Source organism: Cyprinus carpio, unplaced genomic scaffold (genome assembly GCF_018340385.1).
Source record: "Cyprinus carpio isolate SPL01 unplaced genomic scaffold, ASM1834038v1 S000006646, whole genome shotgun sequence".
Classification (NCBI taxonomy): Eukaryota; Metazoa; Chordata; class Actinopteri; order Cypriniformes; family Cyprinidae; genus Cyprinus; species Cyprinus carpio.
Window position 1 is genome coordinate 397,756 of NW_024879272.1, and position 23,531 is coordinate 421,286.

The 23,531-nt window shown below is 40.7% G+C and overlaps 2 protein-coding genes across 6 annotated transcripts; one reads left to right on the forward strand and one right to left on the reverse strand.

The window, feature by feature from the left end:
* Nucleotides 1-568: 568 nt before the first annotated feature.
* Nucleotides 569-17,101, reverse strand: LOC109105723 (protein mono-ADP-ribosyltransferase PARP14-like). Of its 3 annotated transcripts, none has more exons than XM_042755199.1 (26): nt 16,789-17,101; nt 16,474-16,652; nt 15,973-16,009; nt 15,696-15,854; nt 15,231-15,467; nt 14,653-14,889; nt 11,434-13,502; nt 11,284-11,353; nt 11,075-11,179; nt 10,790-10,852; nt 10,536-10,712; nt 10,278-10,441; nt 10,167-10,197; nt 9,914-10,018; nt 9,503-9,565; nt 9,155-9,331; nt 8,895-9,067; nt 8,701-8,776; nt 8,501-8,620; nt 8,287-8,349; nt 7,817-7,996; nt 7,554-7,733; nt 6,837-7,472; nt 1,932-2,086; nt 1,255-1,429; nt 569-1,176 (listed from the first exon to the last, which is right to left on the reverse strand). In XM_042755199.1, the coding sequence occupies exons 2-26, from the start codon at nt 16,549-16,551 to the stop codon at nt 866-868; spliced, it is 5,841 nt and encodes a 1,946-aa protein (XP_042611133.1). In that variant the 5' UTR covers nt 16,552-16,652; nt 16,789-17,101; the 3' UTR covers nt 569-865. The 3 variants fall into 3 exon arrangements, with proteins under 3 accessions (XP_042611133.1, XP_042611132.1, XP_042611134.1); XM_042755198.1 differs by having other exon boundaries at nt 15,964-16,009; XM_042755200.1 differs by lacking the exons at nt 15,973-16,009; nt 16,789-17,101 and having other exon boundaries at nt 16,474-16,598.
* LOC109105692 (N-myc-interactor-like) lies at nt 6,243-23,158 on the forward strand. 3 transcript variants are annotated; one of them, XM_042755201.1, is made up of 9 exons: nt 6,243-6,633; nt 17,468-17,515; nt 17,598-17,756; nt 17,834-17,950; nt 19,228-19,393; nt 19,501-19,607; nt 19,711-19,897; nt 21,862-21,965; nt 22,050-23,158. In XM_042755201.1, exons 2-9 carry the CDS (start codon nt 17,480-17,482, stop codon nt 22,251-22,253), a joined length of 1,080 nt encoding a protein of 359 aa, XP_042611135.1. In that variant the 5' UTR covers nt 6,243-6,633; nt 17,468-17,479; the 3' UTR covers nt 22,254-23,158. The 3 variants fall into 3 exon arrangements, with proteins under 3 accessions (XP_042611135.1, XP_042611136.1, XP_018974510.1); XM_019118965.2 differs by lacking the exon at nt 6,243-6,633 and adding an exon at nt 17,174-17,352; XM_042755202.1 differs by lacking the exon at nt 17,468-17,515 and having other exon boundaries at nt 6,244-6,633.
* Nucleotides 23,159-23,531: the final 373 nt, after the last annotated feature.

Below are 23,531 nucleotides of genomic sequence, written 5' to 3' on the forward strand. Positions count from 1 at the left end.
TCCTGTTTCTTTAAGCATTCCGAGTTCTGCTTCACGACATTCACCTCAAAGAGATCAGAAGCTCATTGAAGCAGATTACAAATGTGTTTATTAGCATTATACATTTTCAGATAGAAGCAAACATTGGTGTATCAGAATACTCTCAGAATAAAGTGCAGCTCATTCTCTGGTAGGGCTGTCAACTGATTAATGAACAAAAATAATGCAGTAAAAATGATAATCCTAATGCTCCTCTTTTAGTCAAACACATTTTAAAACTAAGCACGAGAGCATGTGGCATGTAAAAGGCCTCCAGCGGACGATGAAAGGTTAACAGAGGTCAGTGACGGTAGATTATAAGATTATATTCCCTTCTAAAGACAATTGTTGTCTGTTTAGTGATTTACTCGTGTCACACTGAGAACGGTCACACGAATATGGAAATTCTGTCGTCATTTACTCAGCCTCAAATTATTCCAAATCTGTGTGAGTTTTTCTTCTATTGAACACAAAAGATATTTTGAAGAATGCTGGTGACCAAACTACGCAAGTTAATGGGGACCAGCAAATGAAATTGACCTACACCTTTCCGGGAGTCAATGGGGACCAGCATCTGTTCTGGAATAACATGAGGGTGTGTAAATGACCATTTTTATTTTTGGGTGAACTGTCCCTTTAAATGTCTTTGAAGTTTCCTTATTTTGGAGCTATTCTCAGCAAATATATTATCATGTAATTAATAAAGTGATTTCTGGCAGCTGACAGCCCTACTGAATAAAGTTGTGCGTGAAAACATTAGTTGTCACGGTAATATCGCAAAGACTCTCCCATAATCTCTGTCAGCAGCATTCAGGGCCAGTGTGCGTTTGTAGAGTTTGCTGGAGGACTATGGACTCTTGAGGACTATGGATTTGAAGGTGATGAGGTACTCTGGATACGCTCCCGCGTCACAGAACACCACGAAGATGAACGGGTTCTTTGGGTCATCCACGGCGCAGTCGTGCAGTCCGGCCCGCGGGTCAGCAGCGTTAATCGGATCCGGCTCCTTCATTCCTTCTCTGCTTTTACACAGCGAGCCCGTCACCACTCGCGCTCGGTAGATGTACTTCAGCTGTTTGTCGTCTGGGTTGGAATACTGGTCCTGGCAGGAGTACCAGGCCTCTCTAGCGAAGTAGGTGCCTTCACCATGAACAACCGCTCAAACCAGAGCACATGTCACAGGTCAGTATCGTGAAGCTGCAACAAACAGGCAGGTACGGGTCAAACGCGACGTACCGTTTCTCCCACAGAAGCTGCGGTTGAAGCCGTTCTTGTTGATTTTCTGGCATATTTCTTTGGTCGTTCCGTGATAAAGCAGGCGCTCGTTTCTCTGTTTGGGGTATTTCTTATCCACGGCCTGTTTCAACACACAGTATCTCTGCCACTGCGACTGACTCTGAATCCTGTCGATCTGGAATCATTTCAGACTTTGTTAAACACAAGCCTGAAGTCAACACAGAACAGCACAAAGTCGACATGAAATCAGAATCATCTCTTAATATCTTAACTCTCATTAGTGCATGTTATTCCAATTGTTAAAACACTTGCTTGACCTTCTTCTTTAGCTGACATCATCAGTCCCTCTTATTTATAACCATCCACTTACTGCATCATGGAGAAAATCAAGTTGCTGCTTTTCTCATTGAATATTCTGCTTTTTATGCATTTGGCAGATGCTTTTATCCAAACATTGCATTGAAGCTATACATTGTTTTTGATCAATTTGTACATTCCCTGATAACTGAACCCATGTTTTTGCTGTACTTTACTGTTTGAGCTACAAGACAGCTTCATTTCCATATTCTGAATTAAGTCACATTAGGGATGTAGAACGAGTTGTGATTGCCCTTAACTTTAAGTACTGATGCTTGTGTTCTGATGTCTAATGTCTGGTCATGTCTAAGTTATTTTACCTGTTGAACCTGGACGGGCTTCACATCACGGTGTATGCTGGATCTCAGAAAGGCCGTTTTTATGTTCTTGTATTCCACCGAATCTGATTGTAATGTGATTATTTCTAAATCCCGTCCATCCATTTTGGTCCATGTTGGAGGGGGATGAATGATTGCTAAGAAACAAACAAGCAAAGTTACAGAAAGAACAGTTTCTGTCAATCATATATCTTCAGACGACACCTCACTGTCCATCTGATGCTTACGACATCAGATGGACAGTGAGGTGCTTATTCTACCACCCCCTATATGCCTTGAGAACAGATTTATTAATGAATGAGAACAGAAGCATTAATGAATGTGGGTTAGGAATCCCCAAATATGATTGAACATGGATCTTATCAGACAGCAGCTAACCGCTACTAAGAGGCACGTGAGGTCGCGCACAAGACCGCAAATCGAATCATCATCATCCATGTGGGGAAGAATGATATTCGGAAAGAGCAGTCACAACTCCTTCAGACACGTTGAAGACTTAAAGTTTGGTCGTTCATCAGTGGACCATTTCCAGCAAGGGGAACTAACATGTTTTCATGTTTGCTTGGGCTGAATACATGGCCACAAAGAACCTGCAGTATAAAATGAGTCAACTTCATTGACAACTTCAATCTTTTCTGGGGCCATAGACAACTGTTTAAACTGGATGGCCTCCACCCAAACAAACTTGGTGAAAGAGTGCTAAAGGACAATATCTACTTCTCCCTCCGTCATCCTTCAGTAGTGTGTGCCAAACTACTCAACCTGAATGGCACACACACACCTGGACAGAGTACGAGTGACTACAGGACTTTATACCAGCTTCAGAGTCATCATGTGGTTGACACATCCCACAAGGACACTGATAACACCACGCAGCCATAACAAGCACTGCTCATGGAAACTATCCCGACTGAGCCCTGCCCACAGAGCTCATCACAGACAGACTGTGATGTATCAGAACAGCTCCAAGACTCGGCACACAAGGATGACTTTCTGGAAAACAGCCAGGGAAGCCAAGACAACATATTACAGCAACCAGAGCCACAGCCCCGCTCACCAGACACATTATCCCTCTCTCCAGCATCAATCAGAAGAAACTGATAGCAGAATTCTGGAAGAAATAGTATAGCAGCTTAAATCATCAACCTGCTATCGTGACACACTTCCCACATATTTTTTTCAAAAGTGTGCTTAACTGTTTAGAAGCAGATCTCTTAGAAGTGGTGAACGCCTATTTCTTTCTGGGACTTTTCCAAACTCCCTGAAAACTGCAGTTTATTAAAACTGCAGGCAAGATCTTTAGGTGCGGAGACAGCACTAATTAAGATAATAAATGGTATTCACTTAAATTCTGACTCTGGCAAAATATCAGTGCTGGTATCACTAGATCTCAGCGCTGCATTTGACATTGTCGATCATACATATTTCTACAGAGACTAGGGTCGGGCTTTCTGGGATGGTACTCAAATGGTTCAGGTCATACTTAGAAGGGAGAGGTTATTATGTGAGTCTAGGAGAGCATAAGTGTAAGTGGACGTCCATGACATGTGGAGTCCCACAAGGCTCAATTCTGGCACCGCTCTTGTTTAGCCTGTATATGCTCCCACTAAGTCAGATAATGAGAAAGAACCAAATTGCCTATTACAGCTATGCTGATGATACCCAGATTTACCTAGCCTTATCACCAAATGACTACAGCCCCATTGACTCTCTCTGCCAATGTATTGATGAAATTAACAGTTGGATGTGCAACATTCGGAAAAAAAATTTAGTATTATGCATTTGGAAACAAACTGAAGTTTTTCAAGGTGAATGCATACCTTTACTCTATTTCAAACAACTGCAAGTCAGGAATCTGTGTGATTCTGGGAGACAGATTAGTAGTCAGTCAAAGGAGCAATAACATACTATCATCTAAAAAACATTGCAAGAATTAGATGTTTTGTTTCTTGGAGAAACTTGTTCATGTCTTTATCACCAGCAGGGTGAACTGAACTGAGCTTAGACAGCTGCAGCTCATCCAGAACATGATCTGACATCAGTTACTGAAAAGTTTATTACAAATGTATGAACTCGTTTTTTGTTGAATTGGCTTTAACTGTACATTCTGCACATTGAAAAATATGACACTGTTTTAAGGCCTTAGATAAATTGGATGTTGTTCAAAGGTGTTACCTCAAAATCCCAATTTCTCCATTATCTCACAAATTTAGCTGTAATCTCCCAAGGTTGCTGTTATCTCCCAAGGTTTTTTTCTCCATTCTGTCACTGATGGAGTTTTGGTTCCTTGCCGCTGTCGCTCTGGTTTGCTAGTTGGGGACACTTCATTTACAGCGATATCGTTGACTGATTGCAAATTATTGCACAGATAAAGTGGATAAAAACACAATAACACAATACTTGACTGTAATTGCTGCAACAGGTGGACATACCAAATATGAAAGTTAAAAGTGGATATAAACAGTATGACTCACTTTATCTTCTATTTGTTGTGCTCAGCAACCATCTGCATGTTTCATGAACATTATGAAATGAAATCATGTTTTGGAGGCAAAAAAAAATTCAATATTTTCAGATCTGTAAGGTGTTCTAATAATTTTGTCCACCACTGTAAACTAGGGCTGTCAAAAAAAAATTAGAATTTAGAATACTCATTGAATTTAAAATAAAAATCCACATTCGAATGCAAAAACATTGCATTCAAATTTTAGCTGTGCGTTAAGGAGGCAGCCTTATCAGTGGTGCACGAGATGCAATGACGATGTAAGTGTCATTGCATTTTAATGTTTTGGTTAGCCTATCCAGTTTAAGCCACTAAATCAGGGGTCTCCAACCCTGCTCCTGGAAAGCTACTGTCCTGCAGATTTCAGCTCCAACCCCAATCAAACACACCTGAACCAGCTAATCAAGGTGTTCAGGGCTACTTGATAATTACAGACAGGTGTGTTGGAGCAGGGTTGGAACTGAAGTCTGCTGGATGGTAGCTCTCCAGGAGCAGGGTTGGAGATCCCTGCACTAGATTGTAGCTTTGTTAACACTAGCGTTGTTAATTACAAATATTGCGTGAAAAGAGTACATCAATGCGGAGAAGATCTTGTTTACGTCAAAATTGAAACCAAGCTGTTCACACAGAACGCATATTTTGTGCATTCTCTAGAGGGACACCTATCACTGCTGCACTCGCATCTCGCACAAAAGTGCTGCATTTTTAGAAAACCATGTAAAATTAATGCAAGTTCAACTTTGAAAAAAAATATTTTGAGACTTTAAAGTGAGTTTTTACCCCATCCCCTTGCAACTTGTGTTTTTAAAATGAAAAATGTACTCTACGTGATTGGCTTTCGGCCCTTTGTATTAAACTCTGCATACATGCTGTTTTGTTTATAGTCGTTTAAGCCAAGCCAAGTCAATTTTCCTTTATTTATATAGCGCTTTTAACAATATAGATTTTAACAAAGCAACTGAACAGCATTAAATAGGAAAATAGTGTGTCAATAAAGAAAAAAGGTAGTATAAGCAACTTAATTATAATTGGTTTATAAACATTATTTTAAACATTATGCACTTTTTTTCACAGATATTCATGTAATCTTATTCTATGAATAAACGTGCATTAGTAATATTTTGCTCGATGTGCTCTCTTGTGGCCTCAGGAGAGAAGCCAAAAGATTTTCATCAACCTAACTGAAATTATGCATTTTAAATTTGAATATTATTATATAATTCAAATTTTGATCATATTTAAGTAAAAAATTCTAATTTAGTTTTTCAGCCATTTTGACAGCCCTACTGTAAAGCCTAGGACCTCAATACATTGCAGATATGCTCACTAAATATAAAATGGATCAAGTTAGTTAGAAATACCAAGGGTTCATTTAGAACAAGGAGAGTATGCTTTTAGATATTATGCCACCCACAGTTGGAACCAGCTTCCAGAAGAGATCAGATGTGCTAAATCAGTAGCTATTTTAAATCTAGACTCAAAACTCTTCTGTTTAGTTGTACATTTACTGAATGAGCACTGTGCTATGTCCCAACTGATTGCACTGTGCTTTATATGTCATTTTCTATTCTTAACTGTTTTAATTGATTTTAAATCTATTTTTAAATGTTTAAAATTTTAATTCCTTGATATTGATTTTTTATGATTATTTTATTTCCTTTTATGTAAAGCACATTGAATTACCATTGTGTATGAAATGTGCTATATGAATAAACTTGTCTTGCCTTGCCTTATAACAGGGGTGGCGAACGTCGGTCCTGGAGAGCCACAGCCCTGCAGAGTTTTGCTCCAACCCTAATCAAACACACCTGAAAAAGCTAATCAAGGACTGAAGGGTTATTAGAAAGCTACAGGCAGGTGAGGTTTAATTAGGGTTGGAGCTAACCTAACTCTCTAGGACCAGAGTTCACCACCCCTACCTTATAAAATACAGCTAGAAAGCACGTGCAAGGTCTTCCGAGGCAGAACTAGTCACTGGATCAGGGCTCTCCAAATCTGCCCCTGGAGTTCAGCTCCAAACCAAATCAAACACACCTGCACCAGCTAATCAAGGTGTTCAGGTTTACTTGATAATTACAGGCAGGTGTGTTGGAGCAGGGGTGGAACCGAAGTCTGCAGGACGGTAGCTCTGCCGGAGAAGGGTTTGGGGATCCCTGCACTGTATTTTACAAAGTTTACAAGGTTAGTGACATCAGATTTTTGTTTTCAATAGCACAAGTCTGAACATTACATTTGATTTATTTTAGCTATATTTGGGAAATAAATTGTACTTGCTACTTTGAAAGGACAAAAATCCTAATCACAAGACTCTCCACACTGATGCTTCTGATTCTCATGAAAAACCTTTGGATTTGTTGTAGACTGTGGTCAATGCCAACTTATACCCGTATCAGAATCTCCCAGCAGAGTCCTCTTGATCCTGCAGGACTCCTGCTTGATGTTTGTGACCTCCATCTTGTTGAAGTCCACCGTGTAGGTCTCGCCCTTCTCCTGGTACTGGCAGCTCTTCTGCTTGCGGTGGAAGGCCAGCTCGATGTCGTAGCTGATGCCGGACTCCAGTGACTCCCAGCATTCTCCTCTCGCCACCTCCCAGCACAGCGTCTCCCGCAGACGCTTCACCTCACCTTCACGCGTCTCTCGGTCTCGCGCTGTCTGGATGAAGCCATTTATCTTCAGCACAGCATCTAAGACGTCGTCTCTCTTCCCTGATACCGTTAACTTATCCGAACTGGTCACCAGAACGCTGATTTGATTGGCTCGGCTGAGGGCCACGATGGCCTTCTTGTCCGTTTCAGGAAGGTCTGTGATGTGGCTTGACTGGACGTCTTTACTGACGCACTCCTCCTTGACCAGCTCATCCAGGAGCTTCTTGATCTTGGCGAGGTTTGTAGGGGACGTCCCGTAAACCTCAACAGCCATAACTGGGAACAATACAGCGGCCGTTTCTTTGGCTAGACAAATAGCTGGTCGTTGTGTTGGCACAGGGATCACCGGTTTCTGGAGGGGTTTGACCAGACCCGCTGTTCAGGAAACACAAGTTAAATTAACCGGATTAGTTTCAGCTCTTTCTTCACACTGTATGTTCATGCACTAAAACATACCAGAAGCATTTCGAGAAATCTTCTTGCACTTCTTGACCGCTTCCTGAAAGTCTGGCAGCAGCTTCGCTTGGAAGATCACGATGTGGACACGCTTCAGGTGTTTTGGTGAGTCCTTGATAAAGTTAGACAGAGCTTCTGTCATTGCATTGGCAACTCCTGCAGCGGCCAAGTTTCCTGCTCCTGAAGAACATTAAGCATTTTAGGATCATCCAGATACCTTTGCTTGGCTTTGCTCATCTGTATTTCTGAATGGGCTAACTTACCTGTTCCAAGAGCTGGGAATGAAACCGACTGAATCTTATTTTCTTCGCACATCCTCAGAACTTTATACATGGAGCTGCTGATGCCTTTCTCATTGGTCTGCCCAACCATATGAATGATGTGTTTGATATTTGAAAGATTTCCAGCTTTGGTCAGGATCACGCCGTCGGCAGGCTGAGGTGCTTTAATCAGGAGAGATCGAATGAACAATTATTCTGTTAGAACAGGAGTGTCCAATCCTGCTCTGGAGGATCACTGTCCTGCAGAATTTATCCTCAGCCCCAACTGAACACACTTGAACCAAGGTAATCAAAGGTTGTCAGGATTACTAGAATCTTACGGACAGGTATTTTGGGGCAAGTTGGAGCTAAACTCTGCAGGATATTGGCCCACCAGGACTAGACACCGGCGTGTTAGAAATTCATCAGAATTGCCTATATTTATGACTATTGACTGAAGCAGAAGGTTGTACCATTTGATTTGCACTCGTTGACCACCGTTTGTCCTGATGCTTTGAGAATGGCTCCTGATACACCTGCACATAAGGACATACGCTAGATTTGAGCACCACTTCCAATTAGTTATTCAACTGCCATTCTTCCTGTGTCATGTTAGGGTTAGGGTTAGGAAAATGTCTGAAAAATAACCATTCATCAGATTCAGAGCGATATAAAAAGCAAACTCACCCGTGTTCAAATCGAGGCTTGTAGTTGTGCTGTTTACAATGGCCTCAACAGTCTCTTTGGTGATGTCTCCGCTAAACACCTTGACTTTAATCGGGCCCATCATCACCTCAACTGGGTTTGCTGGTGAAATGTAAACATTTTAACAAATTTGAAAGACCTATAACAGAATATTTTCAAAAGGTCATCAAATGCTGCATTACCATTGGCTCCTTGGTCAGACGAGGAGCTGTCTTCTGTTGAGCTGTAATCCTCCCAGTCATCATCATCTTCACTGTCCTAGTTGTGTGTTGATGTTAATTAAATGAAGTGCAAAAGCATTTACATTTGATATGTCAAAAATCTTTCCAATAGTCCTTCAGTCAACTCTATTCAGAATTGGGTTAAGGTTCTCTACCTGTGTATTCGCAATCCATGTTTTAAGACCTTTCTGAAACTCTTGTAGGACATTGTCCTGGTCAATCACAACGTAGATGAGCTTGATCACAGTCAAGATGTTTTGAGCCAGATGATCTTCAAAGCCCTGCAGCATCGCACCAATGGCGTCCTCACCCTCAACGCCTCCAGCGCCTTTAACAAGAGCCATCAGATGGAGTGAGACACAACCACACATGATGACCGACACATGCCGCATTCAATACCATCATAAATCCGTACCAGTGCCCACGGCAGGGAAGGAGACTGTGGTGATCTGCTTCTCCTCACAGCGCTCCAGAACGTTCTTCACACGGGATCTCACCTCTGCCGCCGAGTGCGGGCCAACCATGTGAACAATAAAGTTGCAATGCAGGTTTCCACCACTGGTCACGGCTGCGATGTCATTCTGCAACGGACCTCAGGACGGAATTTGTTTAAAGAAAGAAATTTGTTTACCAGTCCATGACATTCAGTGTCAGTGCAGCCTCATGTCTACAGCCCAATGGTAGCCGTGATTATATACAGAACATCTGTTGCTCATGCAATTGATCGTTAACAAGGTTTCAGTATTTGGTGTAACGTTCTCACCGTGCTTTTGGCACTCCTGCTCCACAGACGCTCCAGCTGCTTTAAATATGGCACCCGACACACCTGAAGGACAAGGATACTTTTGACATTCTCAAGGTGGGACACACTGAACTGGTCATACTTTAAAATTGCCACAAACACAAACTGTTGTGTTTTAGTGTAGATCCATGGCTTATTTTACAGCAGTGGTTCCCAACACTGTTCCTGGAGCCCCCTACATTTGCATGTCTTGGAATCTCTACTAATGCGCTGATGACCTTTAATGAGTTATGTCTCATTGAGAAGACATGCAAAATGTGCAGTTTCGGGGGCTTCAGGAACATGTTTGGCAACTACTTTTTTAGATTAGCTGATGTGTTGATATAAAGTGTCCAGCGTGTGTGTTTTGAGTTATATTAAGTCTTGACAGACCTCCTCTCAGGCTCATGTCCCTGTTGGTGGTGTTTACGATCCCTCGGACCGTTTCATTAGTGATATCACCTTTCTTTACCTCGATTCTGACGCTTCCAATTTTGACTATGGAAGATGAGAGAGATTTTAAATGTAAAAACTTAATATTCACACCTGGAAATATCAGAACTAAGACATGAAAAGAGGTTTATGATGCATTTGAAAAACTAGAGCATATTTGTGGATCAGCATTGAAATGTAGAATTGTCAGAACCTTGATTTTCAGGCATCTTGCCGGATGCAGGCTGAGGAAAAACAAATATCACAAAATTAAAACTATATATAAAAAATCTGGACCTTATTATGTTATCTCATCAGTATTAACCTTATTCCACGCTTTAAAATGGTCACGAAAGTCATCAAAGGTCTTCTGTTCAAAAGCCACTATAGTGATGCTCCGGAGGCAGGATGAGTTTGGCTCCTTCAGATGTTTCTCGATCGCTGTGAGGATGGCTTTGATGGATTCTTTCGGGGCAAAGCCACCACGTCCTGCAGAGAACAAGACTATCACTCAGGGCTATATATTTTCCCACAGCGCTTCGAGAGAATGTTTTTCAATGACAGAATCTGTTTGCTGTCATGCCTGTTCCAATCGCAGGAATGGCCAGAGTTCTGGCCGTTTTGGCTTCGCAGAGGTTCAGAACCGTTTCTAGAGATGATGTGATGTCGGCGGTGCTGTCCGGCCCAACCATCTGTGCGATATACTTACACTGAAGCGCTCCAGCACCCGTCAGCACTGCTGCACCCGCCTTCAGAGGAGCTACACAAGCAGATGTGAATGAAATCACTCAGCACTCCCATTAGAATATAGGCATTGACAGAAAGAGTCAGTGATACCTTGCTTTTTGCATTCATCAACAACAGATTGTCCAGCAGCCTTTAAAATGGCACCAGAAACACCTGTAAAATTGAACAGTACATTGGAAACAAGCTGGGAAACACTATAAACATTTGCTCTGACCTGGTATAAACATCTCCATGTTAGGAGAATTTACAGTAAATATAATAATAACACAAATCTTTGAAGAACCTTCAAGCTATTCAACATGCTTTAGCATGAAAGGTAAAAGTACAATGATGTGAGTCAGTTTAGTATTGATGCTGCAGTAAAGAAACTCTTACCAGTGTTAAGATCTAAACTTTTGTTGGTTGAATTCACTATCAAATCCACCGTCTCTTTGGTGATGTCACCCTCTTTCAGGGATATCGGCACACCACTGATCAGCACTGAGTGAATTCCCAGTCATGCAAAAACAAAAGTACATAAGCGACTTCAGGAAAGATGGTGACCAGCAGTAGTGAAATTACAAAAGCAGGTATATACACAGTACCTCTTGTGTCTGATCTGTGTTTAAGCTTCAAAGATTGTGGGGGAACCATTGTAGATATGTCAGGAAATCCCTGTTAACAAATTAAACGGGTGATGATTAATAAAACATGCTTAACATTGTTAATAAACATTTGCATAGGAGGGATCATACTAGTTCCTGGATCAGAGCGTTGTACTCCTCAACAGTCTTCTCATCTGAATCCACTATACTGATGTGTCTGATGTTTTTAGGAGAGTTCTGATGGTCGCTGCAGAACTGAAGAACAGCGGCTCGGAGCGCCACACAACTGTCTTTGACAGAGAAGCCGAAGCTTTCACAACCGATTGCTGGCAGTGCAATCGAGGCGCATCCTCTTCCTTCTGCTTTCAGGAGGCTGTTATACACGGCTGACTGAAGGTAGTGAGAGTCCAGCCTCTGTCCTTTCTGAGGCAACACGGCGTAAATGAGTGTCCCGGCGCTGAGTTTCCCAGCATCACTGAGCACCACGTCTCCAGGCAGAAGACTCTGCTGTTGCTTCTGCTGAGTTTTACACACCTCTGTGATCTTGTCGCCACCGAACTGGAGAAAGCGCTGAGCCACAGGGTTATTGAAATCTAGATTGTCATTCATTGGACAGTTCAAAGCGTCTGCTTTGAAATGGTGCAGGTCTCCCTCTGTGATGCTCAGAGTCATGAAGTTGCCTATTTTGTGTGTGAAGCTCTTCGGAGGGCCTGATTTGACCACATGCTCTTGTGATAAATACAGACTGCACTGTATCTCCTTAGCTTTGGTCTTCACGTTGGCTTCATGTTTCTCCAGAACCTTTGCTTCTCCTGCTTTGCAATATTTATGGCTCTCCATAAGAATGGATGAGATCTGCTGCTGTACGACACGCACAGCGTCTCTGATGTTGTCTTTAGCTGCTGTGACCTTCAGACAAGGCGAGTTTGATGTTCTGTAAGCGAGTACCGCAGCACTGAGGCGCTTGAGTTCTGGGAGCTCAGACAGATTCAGGCAGGACTCCACAAATTCAACCTCTCGCTCAGATTTCAGAGGGACGTTCTCAGTTGTTGGTTCCTTGTTGTCCAGATATGTCTTCACTTTTCCTGTAACATCTGCAACTGCACTGGAAAACCCACATATTATAACCTGCATGTTTGATTGTGTGATGCTGATGTCATGAGCTTTCTGGAACAATTCTATTTCATCTGTAAGATTCCTGAGAAAGTGTGTCCATGTTTCACCGGTCTGATTGGGAGAAAGCTGTATTACCTGCTCTTTGAGAATCTCACTTATTTTGTCTTCAGCTCTCTTTAGGTTTTCTTTTTCAGCCAAGATCATAAAAAAATCCTGTCGCTTTAAAAGTCTAGCTGGAATGTCGCTTGGGAGAAAATGGTCTTGCTCAAACTTTTTAAGATCCAGAGACTTCAGAAAGTGAATGAGATGTGAAGAAAGCTTTAGCTGATGTGTGATAATGTTCATCTGAGCTTGCTTGATGATCATCTCCACTGAATCTACTTGATCCTTCAGACCTCTGAGAGAGATGATGTGCTGCTTCTCATCATGTGATAAACTCACCTGCCCTAATCTGGACTCGACACGCTCTTTAATTAGATCAAACATCTCTCTGCAGTCTAGTTGGATGTCCACCTCGGTTGTGTTTCTTTCCTCTTCCACCTCAGCAGCAGCTTTCTCCAGGAGCGTCTTGATCTTGTCTGAGAGGACCTTCACCTCTTCTTTCTCTCCAGCAATTACAACTTTAGAGTTGAGCTCCCTGTAGAAGAGTGCAGTGTCGAGTGTGACAAGACTGTTACGGCCATTCTCAGATCTCGTCCAGACGTCCTTCTCTGCCGTCAGCTCTGCTGTGTCATATCTGCTCAGAAAGGACTGAATTTCCCTCATTGTCTTGGACTCCCACGTGGGAGCGATCTGCAGCGCAGCCAGCGACTCTTTGTTGACATCCATCTCCAGATTAAGCTCACAATCAGTGGCGGAGCTGTCAATAAGCACTTTGGCATGGAACTGTTTGGCGTCACTCTCCAGTTGTTTTCTGCATCGCTCATTGGTTTCAAAGAAGCGGAGCAGCTCTTCACTGACAGGAACGTTCACTTTTGTGGATATTTTATCAGTTAGGGTTGGTTTTTCTCCAGTTAAAGCCTTTTGTAGATTGGAGTAGAACAGTGAAGCGTGAACTTCTGTGCCGCAAACATTGTGTGTTTGTTCCACCACTGCATGTGCATCTATTACAACAGAAAAGACAGGTTACATTTTCAAATTAATTTTGTTCTGTATAATTTTAGCCCTTGTGCTATTTTGAAAACCCTTCACCTAATTTGGTGTTTTCAGTCAAAAATGACTGGCCTTATAAATTACTTCAAAATCTCTCATTGTTATATTATTAACAATTCTTGAATTTAGGGTGCGTTTACATGGCATCAATGTACTAAAAATGTATAAGGTTTTCCTTTTTGTGTGTGTGTGTGTACAGATTAGGGCTGTGCAATTAATCGTCAGTAAAGCTGGTTCCGTGATTAGTAGTAAATCTCCATCACCTGCTTTCAGATGGAGCAGTACTTACTACACAGAGCCATACTTCTCTGACAGTTAGACAATATCGCGTTTATTATCGCAGATCGAATCACCTGCAATAATGAACGCAATATTGCGTAGCTTGTCATTGATCTACGGCTCTGTGTAGTAAGTACCGCTCCATCTGAGATACACATGACAATCACATGCAATTAACTGCACAGCCCTAGTACAGATTTTGTCAGACATTGTCAAAATGATCCCCGTACACACTGATCTGCAAAAATGGCTTTTTTGCTGTATTATTCATGCCAGGCCAGTAGCTGATGTGATTTACATACATGTGAAGTTGTGAACTTATACATACTGTACCTATAGATGAACATGATACGCATTCGCAGGTCACCCTTTTCACTAATTCTTTCACTAATTTTGTAGTTTACACAAAGACAATAACGGCACTGTTTTCAAAAACTTGGCCCCCAAACACTGTTGTCATGTAAATGAATGTCCAAAACGCACAAGTTTTCAGTTGTTGAAATTGTAAGGTTCCAAAAAGAATTGAAAAACCTGTGCTCATTGAAAGATAAAAAGTTGACAAAAAGATTGAATCCAAGCTTTGGTAATAATTTAGCATTATGAGATATTTATTTTCAGGAAAAAGAAAATCCTCTCTGGGTCAAAATGACCGGAGCTCAATATGAAGGTTAAATTACTGTTGCACAGTATTATTAGTTCTCTATAAATTTTATATAATATTCACATGACATATTTTTAGATCTAATCTTCTCTACTCTTCTGTTTGTGCTGAATCTAAATCTAAATGAATGTTTCATCTTTGTAAACCATCTGAAAACCTACCGTCACAGTTTCCGAAGGTGATGGCTGCACTCTTTCTCTGGTTGATCCATATGAAGGACTGGACGTCTCCTCCTCTGCTCCTCTTCTTGTTACTGAAGTAAAGTGTGAGAACATCTTCGGTGAGCTTCTCCAAGTCTCCCTGGACCAGGACCGAGTCCGTCCGCTCCACACGGGTCACTCCGATGTCTCGACCCTGCAGCTGCTTCGAGGTGCACTTCCTTAAAAATGACGTCACATCTGTTGATAAAACAGGAAGGAACGCTGGCTATCCATTGAGTGTGTTCATTTTTCTTATTAATTCAATCTTGGTGTTTATTTGAAGGTTGACCACAGCTGATCAGATTCTTGAAGCATTAATTTTCACATAATACATTTTGATATACTGAATTTGATTAGTTCGTTTAGATGGATAAAGAAAATAAAATGTTAATGTTCATAGACGTAGCAGACCCAAAAGACAAACAAATATAAGCAGCGTAAAAGCAGAGGTCGTTCTCAGGCCTAAAACACAGCAGAGCGATGAGAACACAGAAACCCAGCGGCCACCCAGAGCAAAGATCTGTGCCTCCGAAACCCACCGATATCGTGTTTGAAGGTGACAACAATCCTGCCATCATCAAGCGTCTCCCAAGTGTGCTCTGTTGTCTTGCTACAGCTGCCAATGAACAGTGAGATCATCCTGCAGTCTGTGGCTCCATCAAAGCCGGTCAAGATGAAGCGACGCGGGTCCAGCTGCTCTCCCAGACCTCCTCCTTTATACACTTCTAAAGTTATACCAAACCCATGCTCTTTCTGGCCCAAAATCTCCTTTAAATCTGAGAAAAGGGTCAATATTATTGCATAATATCTTTGATCTTTCTGATCTCCAAGATGGAGTAATGCTGATTTCATCACGGTTTGCTTTTATTTTTCTCGAGTCATCTAATGATTTGGCCTGCATCATGTTTAAGTGATGCACAGAAATAGACTTGCAAAACCAGTTTATTTCACATCACACCGTGACGTTTCTGTGTATCTAGGAAACAAGCTCTCATAAATCATACCTGACTGGCTACAGAGCTTCAGGATCCAGCTGTTATTTCCGTGCTTTGCTAGCTCAAATTGCTCTGTGAACTGCTCAAAATACATCTGAAGGGTTTCCTTCTCAATTGAACCAGAGGTGGTAATGAGAAGATCTGGTATTTCAGAATCCTCCTCATCTTCTGTATTATAAACAAATATATACATATGATCAAAGTGTCGTCGTAAAGGTTTTGGATTCTGAGGTTGTTTTTTTTTAAACACTGAAAATAAAAAGCATTACAGTCCAACCTTTATGACCTTTAATTGCTGTAGTAGGCTTTCTGACGGGAGAGACCTTTGTGCGATAAAGAGGAAGTTTGTGAGTAAATCAATAGTCTGACTCCATTATATATATATATATATATATATATATATATATATAAAAATATATATATATATATATATATATATATATATATATATATATAAACATTTTACATTGTAATTCTTATTTTTCCTTTGACATTTAAATCGAGATCAGGTGCTGGTTTCATAAACTGTGTAGATTAATTTTAAGTTAAGTAGTCCTCTAATTGTTTTCTTCAAGACTACAGTAAAAATGTAGATCGCCGTTAAAAGTAATCTCTTGAATCTGAAAGTAAAGCTGATTAGCACCTGGTCAACTGCTAGTTGGTCAAACTAGTGTCTGTTTATGCCAGTGGCAACAATGTTCAGTTGCTTCCTAGTCTTTCAGAAGAAACCAGCATCAGGAAACTTGTGGTCTAATATTGATAATAGTAATTCATAAGTAATAATGACCTGTCTGGCAGCAGCTGGCGGTGATCCGAGGGCAAGGCACGTCTCTGGTTTGGGTTTGGGCAGTACTTGTGGTTTCATCTTGATTTTTGTGTCTTCTGGGAGTTTCACCGTCACTTCAACAGATCCATGAGGTTTGAGATCAACTTTATGGATCCTTTTGTCAAGCACCTTCTTCAGATCTGGAAAACAGGGAAATTCTCTGTAAAACTTACATTTGCCAAGTCATCTCGTGTTTTCAGCAGATCTTTTATTTAAATGTTGTGGTTAGTTTGCGCTGTTATTGTAATATCAGGTAGGATGTTGATATAGGCTCACCTTCCTCGCTTATATAAACCAGAAGCGCTTTTCGTTTGTCGTCTGGATGCTCTCGAATCTGCACGATTTCTCCTCCAGACCTTCTTTTGTTTTTGAAGTAAAGCTCGATCTTTGCTTTGACTCTGTGGAAATCTTCCGGCAGACCCTCGAGAATCAGACTTTTCTTCCATCTTTGCGCTCCCAATCCGAACAAACACTTAGCCTATATTAAGGTCTTATAAAAACCGTATAACGTCCCGACGACACATGTTTTCACTCGAAGGTGATCCGGATCACATCTGAAGGAACTGCTCGGTTACCGGTGTTTTACTGAAATCTGACTCCCGAAAGTTACTTTCACTTTTGTTTTCCTCGAAGTGTGCTCACGTGACTTCTGCTCAACACAGTCCAGAGATCTGCTCCAGGATCAGGAAGCTGGGAGGAAACATCTATCCGATCAGTTAGTCATTCGACGAGTATTTGGTGGTTTGATTCGGATTTTACCTGGAGTTTACATTCGCTTCAGATACTTACGGTTTCGGGTGAATTATGTCTGACGCCGATGAGAATCGAGTCAACGGCGAGGTACGTGTTTACAACATCAAACACACGCACTTGTGAAATTTCCAGGTTTATTCTGTTTAATATTTTATAATTCTTTGGTGAAAACCTTGTATGTCTTCGTGTTTCAAACAAACAGCTTCGAGCGGACATGAGCGACGCTGCGGCGGAAATCAAGAAATACAAGGTTAACATCACAAAATCTCCGGCGCACTTGATCATAATGACCTGTAACGATCATTTCATTAATAATGATGATGTTCACACAGGATCTGATCGAGTCTGCAGACACTGAAAGATCCAGGCTGCTGCTGGAAAAAGCTGAAGCGGAGACTGAAAAGAGAAAAGCCGAAGCAGAGCTTCAGAGCTTCATGGATGACGAAGACAAGATTTTTGACAAGTTTAATAAAGATCTCGTAGAAGTGCAGGTGAAGTCCGAGGCGTGATCAGACTAGGCTCTGAAAGTGAAATCAGATGCTGAGGATTGTATTTGTCTTGGTTTCAGGAGGAGAGGACGAGTCTGGATCGAGCCCAGCAGGATCTAAAGAGAGAACTTCATGATCTTCAGAAGAAGCTTCAGCTCAAGAGAGACGAAAGTGACTCTCTGCAGCGCAAATTCAAGGTTGACCTGTTTTACTATTACAATCTGTACATTACCTTTACCTGTAGTCTACAATTTATTCATTGATTACAGACTACAGCTACTTGTATTGATCAAAGTTGCTGGACTTGTTTAGTGATAATATAAAACACGATAGCCGACAGAAGTAAATATGGAGAGGATCAGATGTAGTTCACTCTTCTTCCAGTCTGTTTATTTATATAATGTTTTATACAATACAGAACAGGAAAATAATTATTCAATGATGCAAACAGAATTCTTCAAAATTTAGAAATACAAACATAAATAGAAAATGTTCAAGAAAGAAACTACAAGCATGGAGATTATCAGAGACAGTTCTGCGTCAAGCAGAGAGACGCTTTAACCTGATGAAAAATACATAATTACGGAGCCCGGCACGTCACCTGTAGGAGAAAAAAATCCCCTCAGTTTATAAACCATACTAACGAATTCTTAAACTGTTCCCTCGGTTTAACAAATCGTGGCCATGGATTAACAAACCGTACCCACGAATTTCCAATCCGTGCACTCAGATTTTGTAAACCGTACCCACAAATTCACAATCCGTGCGCACGCTTTCGCAATCCGTTCCCTCGGGTTTGTAAACTCACGGATTTAGCAGCAACCTCATAGGTAGCATACGTGTTATTATTTTATTGCATATAATTGTTTGGAATCGGCCTACAACAGAGTGTCTTAAGTGATTCTCTGTCAAGTGTAGTGCGAGGTGGAATACAGCGATTTAATAAGATACAAAGTGATATCAAAGACTTTTATTGTAAGAAAAGGTTTCTATTTTGTATAAATGCTGTTCTTTTTAACTTTTTATTCATCAAAAATTCTTGAAAAAAGTATTACTGTTTCCAAAAAAATATGAAGCAGCACAACAGTTTCAAGCTCTGTTAATAAATCATCATATTAGAATGATTTCTGAAGATCATGTGACACTGAAGACTGGAGTAATGATGCTGAAAATACAGCTGCGCATCACAGAAATAAATTACAGATATTCACATAGAAAACAGCTGTTTTACATTCTAATAATATTTCACAATATTACTGTTTTTTTCTGTATTTTTGAATAAATAAATGCAGCCTTGATGAGCAGACGAAACAACTTTAAAAACAATAAAAATCTTACTGATCCCAAACTTTTGAACAGCATTGTGCATTCACAAAATGTTCCTACAATGCAAAGTGTGCTTGACTCTGATTCCGAAGCTGATTCATGTATGCACATCTGTGATTAATAACCCCTCATGCTCTGTGAAATGCAGATAGAAGCCAGAATCCCGGTGAAGGCGGTGAAGTTTGTGCGTGAGCTGGAGAGAGAGGAGGGCGAGGAGGCGGATGATCAGGTGCAGTCTGTGTTCACCGTCACACAGAGACCCTCGTTTCTGCTGAAGGGAGGCCAGGCGCTCATCACCTTTGAGGAGGAGAAGGGTATGGATGCAGATCTAACTGAGTCATGCACTGCAGGAGACTTTACCTTTCCTTGGTTTAGGAAGACGTCTGATTTTGTCAGGTTTTTCTCATAATGTGTCTTTCAGTGGCGGAGCAGATCCTCCGACTGGCCAAGTGCTCTGTGGCCTGTGACAAAGCCAAGATGGACGTGAAGCCATATGCTTTATCTCTGGATCCCTCTGTGAAGTTTGAGGTAGAGAGATTTCAGAAGTTTCTGCTCTACTGTGTGCAGAGTAATGTGCTGTCTGTTGACGTGAGCTGCTGTTAATCGAGGATGCTTACTTCTGCTTGTTCAGGTTCATATCCAGGTGTCAAAGAAGAGTGTCAGGTTCTGTAACGCCCCGCCCACTTTACCTGAGGAGCGAATGAGAGACCGGCTGGAGCTGTCGTTCTCCAGAGCGAGTCGCGGCGGAGGGGAAGTGGAGAAGCTGGAGTACCACAAGGATACGGGCTCGGGCCGCGTCACTTTCCTCAGCACCGGAGGTGTGTCTGTACGCAGTTTCTGTGCTCTTAATGAAAGGTTTCATATCATTCAGCATCTTCAAGAATCAGCTAAAAACATATCTCTTCCAACTTTATTTGACCCTCTAACTCTAGCACTCTCTATTCTATTCTAATTCTATTCTTTAAAAAAAAAAACTTGCTCCTTTTAGACTTGCAAAAAAAATTACACTAGCTTCTCTTCTTTTTATTCTTTTTTGTATTATGTTTTCTTTTTATTTATTATACAATTAACAAAAACCCTAATCCAACACTAGCTTACTCTGTTCTTTTTCTATTCTATCTGTTTTCAGTTTATTATATAATTAAAATAGCACTTGCATATCATTGCTCTTTTGTTGATTTTGATTGCTTCTGTTGTCTTCATTTGTAAGTCGCTTTGACTAAAAGCATCTGCTAAATGATTAAATGTAAATATGCACATTTCCCTGCACAATTAAATTCTCAGTAGGGATGGGCGATACTCCTGAATTTGTTTTCAATGCGATACCGATACTTTTAAAGGCCAATATCATCATTATCGATACCATACGTATGAACTAAACTTTTAAATCATAAAATGCATTAAATTATTAAATTACTAAGAGTAAAATGGGTAATAATACCTACTTAACTTTGGATTTGAAACCCATTTTAACATTCAGTGCGCCTTAACTGCAACTTATTAGGCTATATTTTTATTTACACATGGTTAAATATGTTTTCTTTTATGATAAGCATGGAAATCTACTAATACTATAGTTGAACTATGGTCACTTTAGTAAAACCATGGTTAGGATTAATTGGTGGTTTATTTTCATGAGGAACTGCAGTGACAGGCTGTTGCAAGCATAAAATGCGACCTTTATATTCTGACAGTGTTTGATTTATATTAACATTAGAGAATAAAGCATTATCAATATGAACTTTTAATGTTCAATTTACAGTAAATAAATGTAATTGCACAAATATGTAGGCTACCATTTCAATTTGTTTATTGTGAAATAACTCGAACGTGTTTTTTCTGTCCGCTCATTGTTCTGGGCTGCCGTTCCCAAAAGCATCAGTGCTTTATGATACTTCTGAGAAAGGCAGCCCTGTTAGAATGCACTGTCAGAAGTGAGTCTGTCTTGCAACATTTTCATGTATTCAGATGAGCAGGAAAATAGTTATTTCCTACACAGTTATTCGCTTACATAGGTTCATTTAATGCATATTGTATGCATTATTCTTTTATTAAATAAACAAAATCACTGGTAAATGAAACATACCTTTGTATCAATATTTTTTTTATTTCAGTAGCAAATTGATACTTTGGATACTCGCATCAGTATCAATATACATCGATACTTCAGGATCCATACTCCCATTCCTAATTCTTACTTTGCTTTCCACTCTGAGTGCCGTTAATACAGGGTTCCTGCGGGTCCTTAAAAAGTCTTAAATTGTACAAGATAATCTTAATTATGATTTCAAGAGTTCTTAAATTTGGGGACGGAAAGACTAGAATTGTGATATGTCTGAATGTGACTTCAAAAGGCTATGATTTAATTGAATAAATATGAGCGCTGTGCGTTTCAGAGTCCGGTGCTGCGCTGCTTTGTGTACAGTACTGTGGCTACCAGGAAAACAGTTATATTTCTTCCATTACAAAAGCGCCACCTGCAGGCAGAGAATGAATCTGCATTTTCAATAAGCCCATCTTTTTTTGCAGGTCTTCAAAAAGGTCTTAAAGTTTTACATTTGATCTTTAAAATCCCACAGAAACCCTGCAATAACAAACAAGTAACAAATTAATTTTTAATACATAAGAGAAAAAAATGACATAACAAGAGTGAGAATGACATAAATGACAAATCTACACCAGTGCAGTATAGTAGTGGTTTAATCTGTTTTGTTTGTGGACGGATGTTTCATTATCAGATATGGTTTCAGCTTCATGACGGCTCTCCTGCTTTCACTTTCAGTTGCAGAGAATCTGGTTCACAGAGGAAAGTTTTGTGTCGACACCGGCAGCGATGTGGTGGTCGATGTTCTTCCTCTGTATGAGTATCAGCTCAGGAAGTTTCAGGTGCGTTAGCGACACACGCTCATGTCAGAATCAGTTTGGGTGCAGAAGGACGTGTGTTTGATGGTGTTTGTTGTGATGTTGTAGACGTACTCAGGGGCACCGCGTCGCACCGTGCTGCTGGGGGGAATCCAGGCGCTGATGGACGAAGAAGATCTTCAGGACCATCTGGAGATCCACTTCCAGAAGCCCAGCAACTACGGAGGAGAGGTGGAGAACATCAGATATGTTCCTGATGGATCACTGCTGACGGCTTTCTTCAGCGAGGACGGCAAAGAAAAGGAAGCTTGAGTTCAGAATGCAACAACGCCAGGGTTTACTTAAAATCAGTGATGCATTAGTCATATTTACATGCTGTCATGTATGGGGGATTATCCTTCGGATTATATAAATCATATCTCCTTACTGTCTTCTGTAGCAATATGACAAAACTGAGCATCATAAAATACAATTATAATTAAAACAGATAAAGTAGATTTTTAAGTAGGTTATGTATCTTCAAATGAGAATCAGATTTATCTCTTGTTCAGAGAACGGCTCAGATCATCATCCTGATGAAGATGTGTTGATGTACAGATGCTATATTAAAATAAAGTGTATTCAGATGTTATCTGAAGTGGGTTCATCTTGAACTAAAGCTCAATCAGTGGTGAATTTTGAGTGTACTACAGATAAATCAGATCGGAGTCTACATCAGATCTGAAGACTTGAGGAAAAACTAATCAAAACAGCAGGTTTTGTTCCAGCATTTGACTGTCGGTCATGTTCAGATGTAATGGTCATTCGTATGAAGCTTACGTTCACTGAGAATAAGAAATATGGCATCCACAGGTTTATTTTGATCCCGTCGCTCTTCATCACAGATCCACGTCTGTAGTCAAGGCAAGACAACATTTTTAATATAGCACTTTCACACGTGAGTGATTATGGCATGATGATGATGATGATGATGATGATGATGATGATGATGTCGGCCTGATTTCACAACTACCCATCCAAAGATTAGAAAACTGAGCTGTTTCACCCGCTTCCTCATTCATTTGGACAATTCACTTCACAGCCTGTAAAAATAAATTGGTGACAAATATGATTGTGTATTTTAAAGAAAACATGACATAAATATTGATGAAATGTAATCAAAGTAAACGGAGTAAATGGTTGAAATCTGGATTAGGACCGGGTTTCCCGTCACTTTCTTTCCCATCTCTGTGGTGAACATCATTTCCATTGGTTTGAGACATTATCCCTGTTCTGTCTTCAGCTCATGAATGGAGGAATCCCTCACAGACTCATGGGAATGATGCTCTTCATCCAGACATCTGCAGATCCAGCCGTTCCAACTGACATTTATCAGTTTATAGCATGGTACAGAATCAACTTTCTCTTACACTCTCAATATTTCCTCCATATTCACCCATAAGGCTTTGGTCAGCACTGCTGTGATTGATCGAAGCTCTTACACCTGTGTCTTCTGTGTGTTGAGATTAGGTTTAAGTAACTCCAGGGTAGGGGGGAAAGCAGCCAAATCTATTATCAAACAAACATCATAAACCCGTCTTATTAGGCAAG